The sequence below is a fragment of the Varanus komodoensis genome, unplaced genomic scaffold, assembly GCF_004798865.1.
Source record: "Varanus komodoensis strain SLA01 unplaced genomic scaffold, ASM479886v1 scaffold2, whole genome shotgun sequence".
In the NCBI taxonomy this organism is placed as follows: domain Eukaryota; kingdom Metazoa; phylum Chordata; class Lepidosauria; order Squamata; family Varanidae; genus Varanus; species Varanus komodoensis.
Window position 1 is genome coordinate 25,618,001 of NW_025335568.1, and position 16,750 is coordinate 25,634,750.

Here is a 16,750-nt window from a genome sequence, read left to right on the forward strand (position 1 = left end):
TGCTAGAGAATGAATGTAAAAGGTATGCTTGTTCATTGAAGAGAACCACAACTTTTAAAACTCCACTGGGTGCCATCCCAGACATTGCTCTGGGGGGTCCATTCATGTCGAGTGTAATTCAGTCAGTTAAATTATCTACATAAATGCTGTCCTTCAAGAATAATGCATATCATCATCCGTGCATGCAACTCTAGGTTTCCCTGACTGTTAATGTACTGCTCTTTATTGAATACATTTTCTATTGTTATTTCTCTGTATAACTCTAATGTTATTCAATATATGTCTCAATAAAATGTCTGCTGTATGTTTATCATATTACTATCCCCCAAGCCAAATAATTCCAGATTTCAAGTGAAAGGTGTTAGCTGCGCTCGCTCTCTCTCTCTCTCTCTCTCTCTGTGTGTGTGTATATATATAAACAAATGCAGCAATAAAATCTTAAACTACAGTGAAATACCTGGCTATTTTGTTCTAATTAGTATTTGTAACTGCATCACTTTACTTACTTTGCCTTTTGCCTTCTCTACCCTATTTAGCCAAATTACTTTCCACTTTCCCTGTAGATGCACAGGCGAATAGGAAGTTGGGCAATAAGACCAACAGGTATGTTGCGGAGCAGATGAGCTGTCTCAGGAATAAGACATTTGGGTTTTAGGGGAGAGATATGCATACACATCTTGTGCACACTGCTACTAGCAATACTTTTTGGCAATTTGCAGGTTTTAGTGACTACAATAAATCCTTTTACTAAAAGCTTTAATCTAACTTTAAGTGCACACACAGGCACATACATGGAGGAGTCTGCGGAAATCATTCTGTATGTCTTCCAACAGTAGAAAGGGATTTGTGTGGTGATTTATGAAGCAAAGTATACCCACATTATGCAACACATACACCAACAGAAGCCAAGCCCCATATCTTGGGGAAGCAAAGTGGTTACTTTACTAGCCCTGTGAGTTGTACTCTGAGATACTGATTGCCATCAGCATGGTCTGGAACCGCAAGGGGGTTGCAACCTGACCCAAATGGGATGGCACTGCTCCCATGGCATTGCAACTGGTTTTTGGTTTGTTGTATAGGGGTATAGAGATAGGGGAGGACAGAGAAAAAGACTAAGCAGGGAAAGAAAAAGGATAGCAGAATTCCCTTATCATTCAGAGTTTAAGCAGAAGACGGAGTTGCTTCTGTTGTAACTCATTGCATGAGAAAACACTGTGTTCTGAAAAACTGTTAGAGAAAGGTGAACATATAGGATCAAAACATGTAGGGTCCTATTTATTTTGGAGTTTGGATTAATGGTGAGCCCTAGTTCTGAAAAAGCTGAAGACTGCTGTTCTAGGGTTTCATTAATGTTCTAGAGACTGCATGTTCTTGCATGCAGTTAGTCTGGTCCCACTTTGTATGTCACTGTGAGCACAAACACTAAATAAAGTAGGATTTCAGTGTGATCCTCAAACAGGAACCCTGGTTTGTTAATTCCATTACAAGACAGGATCACAAACCAGATCACAGCCTGTTGACACAAGCTGATGAGGTTTCTGAAAAATGAACTGTGGAGTTTCCTTCTTTATTCTTACTGCTGTTGATTGATTTGGAAGCATTTTCAAGTGTGAGAGTTAGCTCCCCCATGACATTTATCTGTAATATTAAAATAAACTTTTATTTATTATTTTAATAAATAATACTAAATATTATAAATATATGTTTATATTTCTTTAGCCTAATTTTTATCCTATATTGACACTAGCCATATGTGAATGGCTCAATTAGTAAGCAAGTGAGAGAGACTGGCAGTGCAATCCCATATATGTCTACTCAGAAATATTCTAGAAAGTGTATTTAGGATTGTAGCATTAAAGGTGCTTTCTAATGAAACAGGTGACACAGATTTATATGGTAGCACTTAAAAGCAAACGAAGCGTGGCTCTGATACCATAACACTATTTGAGCTCACATATACCTGAGTCACCTTCTTCACTGGAGAAACTGATACCCCCATGCAGAAGCAAATGGGAGTCCTGGATTGAACAGGGTCATTGGGCCAGATGACCTCACTGGCCTTCTCCAACTTTCCATTCTACGATCCCCTGCAGCGTATTCAGATGATTTGGCTACACATAACTAAACATTTATCCTGACGTGATTCTCATGACATGACAATGCACCCTGGGCCATCACCTATGGTTGTTCTGCTGAGTGAACTTAGCATTTTCTGCAAGGTAGCTTATTTTTCATGAACAAGCTTTCCTGCAAAACCATGGCTTGTTTCTGGATTATTGATACTCATGGTAACTTTTGTTGCCTGAACCCAGTATGGTAATTTCACTTTGGTTTGCCAGGAACAGTTAGAGAGTCACCTGGCCAGAGTGGCACCCCCTTCCCACTGCTTCTTTTTTGTGCCCCCACAGTCTTTCCTCATCCCTTCTCACCTGACAGCTGCCTTTAAAACTTGGCAATTTTCTCTTTCGTGCCAGTGCTTTGCCAGGACGCTTGTGTATGTTTCCTATTCACTGCTTTGGAACCCATATAAAATTGTATCAGAGAGCAAAGGATGGAAGCAACAAGCTGCAAGTGGTGGGTGGGAGCTGAAAGTAACCGGAGAGAAGGCACTTTGCTTGTTTACTCTGGAAGCAGGTAAACAATGTTCTTACTTTGAGAGTAGGTGTGCTTATTGTACATGAATCAGTTTCTTTAAAATGTGTTATTCTAGCTACAAATACAAGCACTGATGTGGAAGAATATGGGAGTGGTTGGCTAAATAGTGGAGAGGTGGAGTTGTACAACAGTATAAGTCCCTCACCACCCAAAAAAAAAAATAAAGTCAAATGTGTTATTGAATTCATAAAGAGTTATACAATTAATTCCATTTGGTAAGCATGTGCTCTCTCTCTCCCTCTCTCTCTCCCTCTCTCTCTCTCTCTCTCTCTTTCTCTGTGTGTGTGTGTGTGTGTGTGCGCGCGCGCGTGCAGGTGTGCATGCAGTGTCTCTTGGTAGCCAGTTATGTAGAGAACCAATTGCAGAAAGGAGGGGTGAAGCAGGGGAGACCAAGCCGCCCCATCATCTGTCTGGAGTACTGTGGGTTGTCCAGTGAAGAACCAGCCCATGGTGGCTGAGTTGCACAGTGCCTTAGTATAACAAGTGAGCCTGCCCATGGCTTCCATGCTTGAGGCCCCCCAACTTAAAACCCATTTTTCATGTGCATAATATAACAAGATCCCTTTCCTTACATTTTCACAACTTTATGTTAGTTAAGCTACAAGGTAAATGCGTGCAAGTAATGTGAACTATGTCCTTTCTGGAACAAGAGATCCCAACAAAGTGTTACTGAGAATAACGCCCATGAAAGAAGTCAGGTCACAGACTGAGAAAATTAAAATGGCCATTTGCAGCACATGATTATCAGCTTGGCTGTAAAACATGATTTTAGCAGATATAGTGAATTGCAACATTGCAGCTAAAAAGGGAGGTATTCCAAGGCTGAAATACTTAACAGATTTATTGGAGGTAAACTCCATAGAATTCCACAAGATTTATTCCTAAGAGAAATTGAAATTGAAAAGGGACATGCAGTTCTTTTCTTTTTCATTGCACTACAATAATTAAAAAAGAGTACAATTTTTCAATGTCGATTCATGTCACTCAAATGACCTTTAGGGTAGTGTACTGAGACTGAGTAGGTGCGGACAGTATGATAGCTGCTACTCCGTGATTGAGTATGGTTGGAGTGTGTGTTCTTTTTGGATCTCGGGTTATGGCTGAAATGAATTCTAGCTGGGTGGTTCTCTGAACATGCTAGCAAGCCATGGCATGCTAGCCATACAGACAACTCATGAAAAAAACATACAGTTTGTTGTTGGGCTGTCAACTGTGACACTGGACAGCCCACAATAGTTTATTACCTTGACTAAGTTCAAATAATCTAGGAACTCGCATTTGAGCAATCCACGGTCCAGCGACAACCCACATGCAAAATACGCTGAACCTCTGAGTGTGGGTTATTGGGATGTCTGAACCCAGTTGTTGCCTCCAGCTTGCTCTGCCCTGTCCCACAAATGGCTGCACAGTTGTCCCCTTGGAACTGTAAACAAGGTAGGAATGGGACAAGAGCTGCAAGAGTGCCTTTTGCACTGCACGGAAGTTTAGGATGGGTCCTGGGGCTGGCATCAGGAAAGAGAAGGAGAGAAGACATTGCTTTGTGCTTAGCACCACTTAAGGATGCCTACTATCACTTTATGTTGAACTGATGTTTGTTTCAACTTGAATAGCTGATCTACGTGCATTGCATCACCAGCAGCACAGCCTGACATACAAGGACAAGGAAATCTCTTGTTGAGTCAAGAGTGCATTGCACACAGTCAATGTGCATTGAAGTGCAGCAGCCAAACCTACTGCTTTGTTCTGCTTGTGGTCAGTACCAAGTATACATTTTGCATTGCTGTGCCTTATTTTACTTCAACTGAACTTACAAGGGCGACAATGAACAAACACCACCCTGGGCCCTTTAAAGCACCACGAACATTACAGTGTTAATTTTGAACACAATAATTTTCATCCATATAGATAGAATTGCTCTTTTCTTGTCTGGCAAATAAAGTGGTTGACATTATTTCTTTCACTATTGTGCCTTTTGTCCACTGCTATATAATTTAAAACTATATTTTAAAAGTCACTGCTAGCCACAGGAAAAGTCCTCATTTATCTCTTTTCTGGGTTGGATTGGCTGCATATTTTATTAGGCACAGAAAAGGAAGGCTTGAAACTTTCTTACTTCACCTCCCTGTTGATAAACTGTATTTCTCTCACATTGGTTAATGATTATGCAGAGCATATGGAAGGAAAGGATACAGGGAGAGGGAATTAATTCAATTGGCATTTTTAATGCAAACTTACTTTTTTCTCTATGTGGGGCTGCCTTTGCAGACAGTCTGGAAACTTCAAGTGGTTCAAAAAAGGGCTGCATGACTGTTGACACAAGCTCGTCCATGCGCCCATATTATGCCAGTCCTATTCCACTTACATTGGCTACCAGTTGAGGTCTGGACCCAATTTAAATTGCTTGTTCTGACATATAAGGCCTTAAATGACTTGGCACCAGGATACCTGAAGGACTGCCTTCTCCAATATGTACCCACCCTCTTCTTAAGAACTGAGTTGGAGGCCCTCCTTAAAGAACCATCCTCCAAAGAAGTGAGGGCAATGACAAACAGAAGGAGGGCTTTCTCAGTGGTTCCACCTTTACCTCTGGAATGGGCTTCTCAAAGAAACTCACCTGATGTTTGGGAATACTCTTGTATTCTCTAGGTATTTTAATAATTTTGTTTATATTTTTAAAATGTGCATATTGTATGAATGTAATTAATATTTTTAAATTCCTATACCTATGCTTATTGTAATATTGTTGTATTTTATGGAATCTTTTATATCATTGTTGATTTTTAATGGAATGCACACTGCCCAGACAGTCCTAATTTGGGCTAGAGGTTGTGGTCTATAAAATAAATAAATAAATTTCACAATTTTGAATGAATATGTGCATTAAATTTCAAAACTCACATTTCTCCAAACTTTGCAGCAGAATCTCCAATGAAATACACTATCTCCATAATCATTCATCATCATCATTGCAGTTCATATATGCCCCACTTCTTTTCCCTTTTACAAGGAACCCAAGTCTGCTAATACGATCCTCTTCTTTATGCCATCTTTGCAACTCGCCTTTGAGGTAGGTTGGGCTGAAAGTCAGTGATTGGCCCAAGGTCACTCAGTGAGATCCGTGGCCACAGATCTCCTATGTCTCAGTCCAACACACCAGCCAATCTATCACACTGCATCTCAGTGCCATCTTATTATTACTCTTGTGTTTGACCAGAACACATTTGGAATAGGAGGGTATGATGTAAAGTCTGGGGTCCATTTTACTGTCATACTTGATGTGACTAAGAAACACAAAACTGTGCATACTCATGAAAATAATATGTAAAATATATTGTATTACAAAACCTGATTACAGAAATGTATATTTTGGGCAAAATATTTTAATTGTGAACATGTCTAACAGTATGGAGCTTGTGCAAGCATTTGAGAGATCATGCGTAGATTGGGAAAGAAGATTCTTTCTCTCAGGTTGCCCTCCCATAAGTCTTCATCCAATGCTGAATATTCTTAGGGCTTCAGATAATCACATAACAATGGGAAAAAAACTGAAGTAAAAAGCAAAAGTGAAGCCAATGATTTTTTTTTAAAATGTGATAAGACATCAGTAGCTCATCTCCCAGCTCTGGGGGCCTTTGTGGCTAACATTGCTGATAGAGTAGAGGAACAAAAAATGTTTATATAATACATATGTATGAAAGGATCCATTTTGCAGTTTCTTATACAGGAATTCTATTATGTTATCTGTATGTTTATATAGGCTTCCAGAAATTCCAGGAAACTTATCCGGACTTTGTATACTGGGCTTTGAATCAGAGGGTCCAAATGTCTTCAGGCAGGCTATTGGTACTATCTGGCTCTCTTTCTGTTGTCAGACTGCAATATGCAGCCAGCCAATGTGAGAGATTATGGGAGCTGAGGACCACCTATATCTGGGTGGCCACACAGTCCCCATCCTTGCTGCAAAGGATGGTGTCAAAGCCGAAGGTAGAAATGTTGCCTGTTAGAATGAAGCCACTTGTTTGGAAGTACATGAGAGCACAATATTGCTACACATAACAAATTGAAGAACAAGAGGGAGGTCAAAAGCTAGGCAAGAGATTATTTTGCAGCAAATGGCTGGAATGCATTACTTACTCAGCATGGAATATACTCAAGACATTACATGATGAACACCATGCTGCTGTGCGTGCTGTCAAGAAATATGCTTTGGAAAATTGGTGGAGAAAGTGAATCTCCAGACATGTGGGGACAAATTCCTAGAAGCCCTTGCCATGGCCAATGGTCAAGAATGCTGGGAGTTGGAAGTTCAAAACAAAGGGGAGATCTACTTTTTGGCTATCCCAAATCCAGATGTGTAATTTTATTTGGCTTCCAAAGGGATCGCCCTTTGAGGATTCTGCTAGAGTGCCGCCCCTCTTCTCCATGTGAAAACTTATTTAGGAGGAAGTAAGGTCCAAGGCAGAGTCTGGAAATACGTGATACAGGCTAGGAGATAGTGCTGAAGCTAAGGCAGTCTGGGACTAGTTAATGCCTGCGCAGGAGTCTTAAGCTCTTGGAGGAAAAGGAGAGTCATAAGTAAATAGTAATAATAATAAACTTGCTCTTTAAAAGTATGTTGTTTGAACATTTCTCTGTTGGTATGCATAGCAGTGCACTGCTTGAAATGGTGCAGTGTGGCTTCAGTATGCTATGACATAAAATAAGTGAAAACAATCTATTTTCAGAGTTCAAAACTTCATAAATTTTTGCAAGCAGCAGTTCAGGGAAATCATAAGGAGCTTAAGCAGGAAGTGGAGGTGCATGGGAAAGGATTAAAGTGAAGCGAAGGCATGGTCAAGGAAAGAACATTTTCTAATCGTAGTGTAGAGGCAGAGATAAGCAAGTTTGCAGACAGAAATTTTCTAAATAATAAAAGCACTTAAGAAAGAGAAGTTCTTTTCACACAGAAGTGTGGGGCATATGATACATACTAATTCTTCAAGAAAAGTGCTCCATATATCTAAAGAAACTGTAAATCTTGTTGAAGCAAAGACAAACTTTACTCCTGAGGGCCAGAAGCCATTATTTTAATGCCTGGGTATCTAAAACTAGACTCCATGTCCCATATTTAGGGTTTTTTTTAAACTGCTGATGCATTTTTCCAGGAGTACATACATTGTTATCTATCCCACTGGCAATTATTGCACTTTAAAATAAAGCCTCTGGATGCTCTTAGTCTGGCCTTCAGGGAATAGATCCATCTTATGGGACATAGGACATATTGAATAGGTTCAGACAACATGATCACCTACATTCAAGGGTACCATGGGTGGTTGATACTGAACATTGAAATATGTGGGTTGCTGCATTGTTTGCGTCTAGCTACTTTTGCGCAGGGTGGCTGCTTTGGGTCCAAGACGTCAGTCTAACAACCTATGACTTGTTCTTGCTGAAGCTGGGAAACCAGTCCTATTGTGGGTTGTGGAAAGAGATAAGTAAGCTGGTTTGCAACAGTGGCAAAGATCCCTTGCCATTCCGGGGGGTGTTGCCTATGCTGTCATCAGTGACGGCTGCTCCACCAATGCCCAAATGGAACTTTAGAGGGATCATTGCTGGCTTATTACCCTTTGGGTATCAAGTCACAAGTTTGTTGCCATGGATGATACCTAATCCAAAAGTATAAGGCCTGTGGCAAAAATGAAATATTGACTGATGAATTAAGGGGTGTTCAGAAGACAACTTATACACAACTTCACCTAGGTATGGAACCACATGGAACCCAAATAATTACCAAATGAGAATTAACATGGAACTCCTACTTAAGTGTATTTGCTCAGTGGCCTACATTTCTTATCAATGGGAATTTGATGTACAGTACTCTAGAAAACCAATTCTATAGCTAGAATAAAATGAACTGCAAGAAAATGAACACAATAAGCACACTGCCTGGAAAGTGCATACCTGAGAAAGGATTAAGCCTATGATGGCTGGGGTGCCTCCTCCTGTCCGCCAGTGCTCTCATTGGTATCCCCTTCTGAGCACCGAGGTTTCTTCTTCCTCACTGTAGCTGATCAGCAGCAGAGGGAAAGAGGGAAGGGGAAGCGGGGACTGGCCATTGGTCCAGTGTGCTCTCAATTCTTCCAGTTGGCTCATTGCCCAGCCAACTGGAAGAACCAGACAGAAGGAACATCACTGCAGGCAAGCCTACCTTGTCACACTACTGCCAATCTTGGCGGTGCAGGCTCAGTGGGCATCAGAACAGGCTTACTCACAAGCAAATGTACTCTACCAGTGTCAGCAGCTGCCCCTTCTCAATGCTGCCTCTGACAACTGATTCCAAGTCCCACTTGGGCACTTTGGGTGGGCAAGTTCAGCAAGGATTTCTTGCCATTCATGCTAAGTCACTCTGTAGCTCTTTACCAAGGGTTCTTCTGACAATCTTGCAATCCCAGAGGTGGCTACCAAACCCTTCAGCAAGCCACAAGCTATTGTGATAGCTTCTAAGTCCAGAAGCTCGGCTTATAACTCACCCAAATGACCCATGCAGACCCATGCAGTGTTGTCATGCTGCATGAACCCAGTCATTGTGTCTGTATAAGATCAATGATGGGGATAGCTGCATGTGGGGTAGCTGCTAAGGGGCAGACAAGAAAAGAAGGAAAAACTCTTGCAATGGTCCGTCTCTGCTGAAACCTACTTGTATTTAATCTTACAGCATGACACCAAAGTGCAATTTATTAGATTTGTTTGTTTGTTCAGCTTTCTTATCCTCAGTGCTGAATCCATGAATATATTTTCTGTTATATGGGCTTTTATGTTAGGAATCCTTTGAAGAGATTCCACAGTAGTCCTACAGGATTTTGAGGCTTCCTTCAGCCTTGCTGTTTGTAACAGCATTTCCAGAAGGACTGATTTCCTTCAGTGCAAAATCCTACATATTTGGTTCTTATTTGGGATGACCGACTAGAACTTTCCTGCAAAACAGGAAAAACTCATGCTCAAAACTGGACTATTTAAGAACTATTTGATTAGCAGCACCAGATCTAGGACTATTAATGAAAATGGAGATAAAACATTTGGCAAAGCAATTTACATTATTTTTTCGCATCTATGTTAATGGAAAGATGGATCCCTCCCTCTCTCTCTCCCTCTCTCTCACACACACACCTATCTAGGTATTTAGCTATGCAGGGTTTCATTCCAGCATCAAATATTTGTGGTGTAGTATAGAGGCTAAGCAATTGAGCTAGGAATTGAATGTCTTGAACTCATTAGATGGCCTTAGACAAAGCACGCTTCCCTCTTATATGCAGTGAGGTTACCAGTACTGACCATTTTATAGGAATTGCAACAAAATCCTGCTTGTAAAATATTCTGAATTCTCTGCAGCTCAGATACTACATCCTTACTGTGTTGTTGCAATGCTCATTATATATTGAGGTATACCCAATGTTGCAGGTGGCAACTTTTTTCCAAAGGTAGAACTCTTCATTTCCCAGTTATACAAGGTACTATTGGCAAGTGTATAGAAATTATTCTGAATATAGCTAATCCTGATGATATTAAATTTGGATCAAACCGATTTTGACTTTGCTTTGGATAAACATTAAGAAATAACGCTTCCTACCCTCCACCCTCCTTCTTCTAGCTCATATAATGTTTTGGTAGCATCACAAAACAAAAAATATACGTACAGGATTAAGGAGGACAGTAAGAAACAGTTCGCCACCTCGGATACTTTTGTCTAGTTCTTGAGGCCCTCCAGGGTATTCTTTGTAAAAAATTGTATGGGTGAAAAGTCCACATGTCTGCCGAGGGAGAACCTGAAAGGCAAAGAGAGATCTACAGGGACGTGTGCATGTGTACTTAGTGCCTTCATTTCCAAGATCCCCTGACAGCTGAAACTGAGAAGGTTTTGCCACTGATTTGCTTTTGTTTTTCCTTTTCTGCCATAAGAAACTGCCAGATCTAGCTGGGTGAAAGACCTGCAATTGCAATAAGGTACTAAGCACACCATCAGCCACTTCAGTCCTCACCCCCAAATTAAGCTACTATCAGCCTTGGACTAAGCATGCCTGATGTTCCAGCACAAACCTCTTAAAGCCTGTAAGCATTGCTTGGGAATATATTAATCATCCTTGCTTGAAATATGGACATTGAAGATATAGCTTCTTGATTAGATTTATCAATACTTGATTAGATTAATCAATAAAATATTTTTGGTCAACTGAAAAGGTGCAATGGATTTACTTAGCACCACACTGTTGTTTTAAAAAAATGAGAATTGTTTTACTATAGCTATTCATGTAAACTGAAGAGGACATGTGCCATTTTGTAAGATGTCTGCTTTATTTGGTCTCACAGAGGAGAAAAAAAACCCTCTTTTAAGGTGATGCCTGTTGTAACACTCACGTGCATCCCCCAAATAAAGAGTTGTTGTTTAAGCCACATGATATCTACTTAAGATCAATGGACCAACTAATCTGACATCCTGTTAGCCACAGTGGCTGGCTTATTGGAAGCTCACAGGGAGTTGTCCGCTCCATTTGTAGTTCCCATGCAGCTGCTGTTCACTCGAATACTGCTCTGAACTTAGAGGCTCCATATTGCCAGCTCCACATTGAGGGCTGGCATGGGCAAGATGTTATATCCTCAGACAAAGAGTGCCGAGCAAGGGAAAGTATCACGTTTATATGCTTCTAGAGTAAGCAAGCCACAGTAGCAGTGCATAGAAACAGCACTTTGGGGGTGGGAGGAATGCCAGAAGCTGACAGATGACCTCTGGAAGGAGTGTCAGCATTAGCAGGTACCTGACCATGATGCCAGCACTGTATATGGCCATCATGACCAGTGGCTATTTATCCTCCCTGCTTGTCCAAATCCCCTCTTAAGATCAGCTATGAAAGTAGGAACCACCGCATATTGTGGTACATTTCACAGACATTGTTTTGTTTGAATCCACCATAGTCTTTATGACATTCAGGCACCATACAATGGATGGCTGAGGAGCCATCTTCCAAGAATGAGTGTATTGTTGAAAACAACAATGACAACAACACAATTTCACACTTTTTGTTTTTTGTCTTTTGCCACCAACCACAAATAATGTAAATATGAGTGACTATTCATGTGAAGAGACTTCACATCTGCAGAAAGGCTTGAAACCATCATTTTCATTTGAAATGTTTGCATTAAATGTTCTAAGAAGCATTAGAGTAGGTTTTGGGGCATCAGCCTTCACCAGTTCAGATATCATTTACACTCTTCTGATAGGCAGATCTAGTAAAGTCTGCTCTTCCGCTGTCTTGAACCAACTTTTCTACTGATACAGTATTGATGGCCTCCAGTAAATATTTCGGATTTCCATCTGCCTAAAATGTCTTTGACATTTCCTGTGGAGATAATGTTCATCTGTGCCTTTTGCTCCAATCTGTTCCTCTCACTGCTTTGTTTGTTGCAGCTGCCAGCTAGCCAAAGCCTTTTATATTAGTGATGGGGCAAGGTAATCCTTCATAGATATGACCTTGAACCAACAGCATTGACCTTATGCCATGACATTCAGTGGAAAATATAAGCAGCTGTGCTCTCTTTGCATTGGCTTGGAATAGCTTCACTTCTGCTATGGTGACTGCAGCTTTGACCATGTCACAGAATTTTGGCATGAGGAATATGTAGCCCCATCTGAGCTTGTTGAGAATGTGGATAAAGCATGCTGTAATCCTATACAGAGGTACAGAATTGCTTCAGGGCTGCTGTAGGTTGTACTTCTAGGTCATAATTTTTCTTACTTTCTGAATGCCCACTTTTTGTATAAAGCATGCTCCAACTGCATTTAAGATATTAGGCAAAAAGGGCCAGTAATTTCCCCACAAATTTAGGCACCTGTAAAGGAATTCTTTCAAACTAAAGGAAAATGTTTGCACCCATTAATGAAACATTCTAGCCAGCTGGTTGCTCTTCAACTGCCCTCCCAACCTCCAATAAATACATGTAAGGAAACTGGATCTCCAGCTGTGATAGTCGATTGTGACTGGATGTTCAATTCAGGACTGCCACATTTTCTTAAATTCTTGTCAGCACTGATGGCTTTTAAAGATTACTTTTAGAACTCCAAGCAATGGGGGAATTAGCACCGCTTTAGCCATTTTTGCAGAGATACGTTTATGAAGTAATGGAAATGCAATGTACCATGATGCCATTGTGGATGAAGCCCCGTCTGTACCGTGCAGGTTTCAGATGAGGGTACTCTTCGGTGCTGGTGACTTTAATCCCCCAAACTTTCTTCCAGGCTTCATAAAGCTGAATGTGAACAGGGTAGACACCCGAATGGTGTGGAGCCACTGCATAGCCCATGTCAGTTGGAATACCATGCTCCTGGGAATAAAAACCAAAGAAAAGAACATTACCTTACAATGTACAGAGGAAAGGCCTAGAATATCATCAAGTTTAGAAGAAGCAATTGTTTGGAGCTGTTACCTGAAGTCAATCATGTGCTAATGTGGAGATAAGCATACATAGAATAAGAAACAGTCAATCCATATTTCAAGATCTTTGACTATAAATCTGCTTCTAGTTTTATTTATTTTGCCTTTCAACAAATCATTTTGAGAAGCTGCTTATGGGTAGCAAAGTATCCTGCAGTAAAAGGGGAGTTCTGTAGCTATAGAAAGAGGCAAAGGTACACGGGTCATCCATGTCCCATATAATAGTTCTGTGGACTTTGCCCTAAGCCCCTCAAACTACCAAATAATAAAGAAAATCCAAGCTACTGGGCTGTTCTTGCATACCAGTCTCCGGTTCTGCCAATATGGTGACTGCATTCTGTTGGCTTTCCATGGGTTTTACAAGTTTCAAAAAGTATGGGAGATGTAGCAATATTTATTTCTCTGTTTCTACATTCCCAAGGATACTAGATAGTATTTTGCAAAGTGTACAGAAATAAAGATGGCACACATGCAAAGAAGTGCAAACTTCAGAAAACGCACAGCTGCTGCTCAACACATGGAATTTATACAAGCCATAGTGACTCTTCCACCTCCTCTTTCTTTGCTATAGAAAACAACCCTCACTTAAGTAGCCACAGGGCTCATCAACCGATTTCTCCTTTATTTTTTATTCTGAGTAATTGAGTATAGGGAAGCATTAAGTTTTCCCCTGTCAAGACTGATCCAGGATAAACATTCTTGTTCTATGTTTTATGCAAGTGACTTCCCCCCTCCTTCACTTTTGCTTGATCCTTATCCTGGGCTTGTGCTCTGAGCTCACAACTGCACTGCTGACTCACTTCCACCTGAAAGCCTCTAGGGGTTGCTCAAAAGCAAAGCCATGCTTATGGGAAGCCCCCAAATAGGACACAAATGCAATAGCACCCTCTGGTTCATGTTTTGAACCTGAAATACTTTGGCCACCTAATGAGAAGGAAGGACTCATTGGAGAAGAGCCTAATGCTGGGAACAAAGATGGCAAAAGAAAAAGGGGACGACAGAGAATGAGGTGGCTAGATGGAGTCACTGAGGCAGTTGGTGTGAGCTTAGGTACACCCCCGGGGATGGTGGAGGACAGGAAGGCCCGGAGGAATGTTGTCCATACGGTCATGATGGATTAGGCATGACTTTGCGACTAAACAAGAAACAACAAGTTTATCTTTCACACCAACATATTGGGAGGCATAGTATCTACAATACTGAAGGAATGACTAGTAACTCCATTAGCACTCACAGGGGCTTGATTATCACTCCATTCTATTTTGGAGGTAGCCTGGAGCAGCACAATTGCCTAATCTGATCTAATCTAATCTAATCTAATCTAATCTAATCTAATCTAATCTAGGGCAGACTGTAATAAAGTGTTTATTAACTGAATCTGAGTGATACTTGTGGGCTTAGCTCCTTGCCACATTATGTGCCAAAACATCAATTGGCTTCAAGAAGCTCCTCTCTGTATCCAAGGAAAATCCATAGAACTATATTCTGTATCCTGTGCTCAAGGACAAGCACCTCATTAGTTGAGAATACTTAGAAATACTTACAAGAATGCTGCTTTTCCATGTGAAATGTCAATAAAAATGCACCTGACAAAAGTATATCCAGAGATGTCAAGTAGGAAAGGTGTTATTCATTAGAACTTTGGGGAATAGCAATTAAATGGCTGTCAGTATCCTTCAGTTTTAAGATATAATAGGAACATTAACAAGAGTAAGCATTAAGATTTTGTAAGAAAACATTGTCAGCAACTGACTAAACAAATGAAACAGCCCCGTTTCTGTATTGGATTGATAAGTCAGCAGGATAAAATCAAAGAAGGTGGACAGCAGCTAACATTTTATTGAAAGAACATTTAATATCCTTTTCTTTATAGTTGCTCGAGGTGACATTCAATTTGTAATAAATGAGTGGTTTTTTTTTTTTTTTTGAGAAGTAAGGCTTTGTATTCCATATCAGAAATTTAAAACAAGCAAAAGATATTTGATACTTGATCCCCACAAACAAAACCAGAGTTTTTCCATGAGGTGATCAAGCATCAGCAAATCTTCTCATGCTTCATTGCACTGCTTCCATTATAAACTGTAATCTCAGCTCCTCTTTTCACAAGTGCTAAAAGTACAAAATTTGTCTTAGCAAAGTGAATGGTTCATTCTTTACACTTCTAACTTTGAAGATGGTGACTAAGGAAAGGAATTTCCTTTCACATATGGATCTTTTTGCTAAAAACAAAATGGTACAGCTAGTTGCACTTCATTTAAATAATCTTTCTACTTCAGTGCATTAGAGTAAATGCTTAAAAGCGTACCTTCAGACTTGCAGTTCTATTAAGCATATTTCTTGTATTAAGGATTTAACAATCATGGGGCAAGTTTTAAAACTGGGCTCAAGGAACAGGCCTGTACACAAGATTTTTGTGTCTCTGTGTGAGGAAGGGCAATTAAGCATTTCAGGGCAACCAGAACTAGGATGGCCACTTACCCATCTCTCTCTCACACACAAAGAAAAAACAGGGCACTGATTTGCCCAAACTTCACTGCTGTTGTTGTTATGTGCCATCAAATCATCTCCAGCTTATGATGACCCTAAGAATGAAAGCCCTCCAAAATGTCCTGTCCTTGAAATCCTTGCTCAATTCAATGGTGCGGCTTCCTTTATGGAGTCAGTCCATTTCTCATTTGATCTTCCTTTTCTTCTTCTGCCTTCAGCTTTCCCTAGCATGACTGTCTTCTCCAGCTCAGACTTTGCATATGCTTATGCATACATGTACAGAAGGACTGACAGACTGGAAGATGGGAAGTTCACTGCTGAGTGAGAAACTGCCTGCATTCCTTCTTTGTACTGTATTTCCACCAGACTGGAGACTTACCTTTTAAAGTGAAAGTTGGAAATTGAGGGAACGAATTGGAAGATCCCCAGGGCAGGTGGCGAGCTGGCTCAGAAAACCCCTCTCCCCTTGTTACTAAAACCTTGCAGTTGAATAACTATTTTAGCACAACAAATTCTCTTTCCACAGTTTGAGAGAGATAAAACAGTTTCGTCCTCTGTTCGCATAACAAGGCAATATGAAAAAGCAATCCCTGCTGAATTGCTTTCAGTTTTGTCAAAGGGAGAGAGGTGATATGTTGGCTCTCAGCACATTCCAAGTTGTCACCTTGCTGAATTAAAAGATTTACATAAGCTCTTATCTACTTTTAGTGCTGGGACATTTTTTCTAGTATTATTGTTCAGACTGGCAGAGACTTCCCTTAGGAGATTATTTTTTTCTTTTAGGATGTCACCTTAATGCTTTATTTTATTTTATTTTATTTTATTTTGGCAAAGGTTCTTTCCTTTTGGGTGTGCGTGTGAATGTACCAGCAATCTTTCCAGTTGTCAGTTCTCAATAGTTCTTCTTATTGTTATTCTTATGCTGATGGGTGTAATGGAAAACGATAACTTTTCTAGGGAATTGATAACTCTCAAGAAGTTTGGGCTTGTGAAAACTCTGGGCACAATACTCTTTCAAGTGAACTAAAAAACAAAACCAAAAACCTTTGGTTTATTTTGAGCCTGATTGCATGATGCAAGACTGTAAGAAGGGGTTACGGTGCTAGGTGCCGAAAAAGCATGAGAGGAAAATTACAGCATGTGGT

General features: G+C 40.4%; 1 protein-coding gene across 1 annotated transcript in view; it reads right to left on the reverse strand.

Annotated features, from left to right (window-relative positions):
* Positions 1-16,750, reverse strand: part of LOC123022822 (bifunctional heparan sulfate N-deacetylase/N-sulfotransferase 4) — a 113,614-nt gene that overhangs the window by 46,879 nt on the left and 49,985 nt on the right. Inside the window, exons 4-5 of the mRNA XM_044428884.1 lie at positions 12,823-13,008; positions 10,329-10,457 (exon numbers count right to left, since the gene is read on the reverse strand). Coding sequence (XP_044284819.1) covers positions 10,329-10,457; positions 12,823-13,008 — 315 coding nt within the window. The remainder of the gene's footprint in view (positions 1-10,328; positions 10,458-12,822; positions 13,009-16,750) is intronic.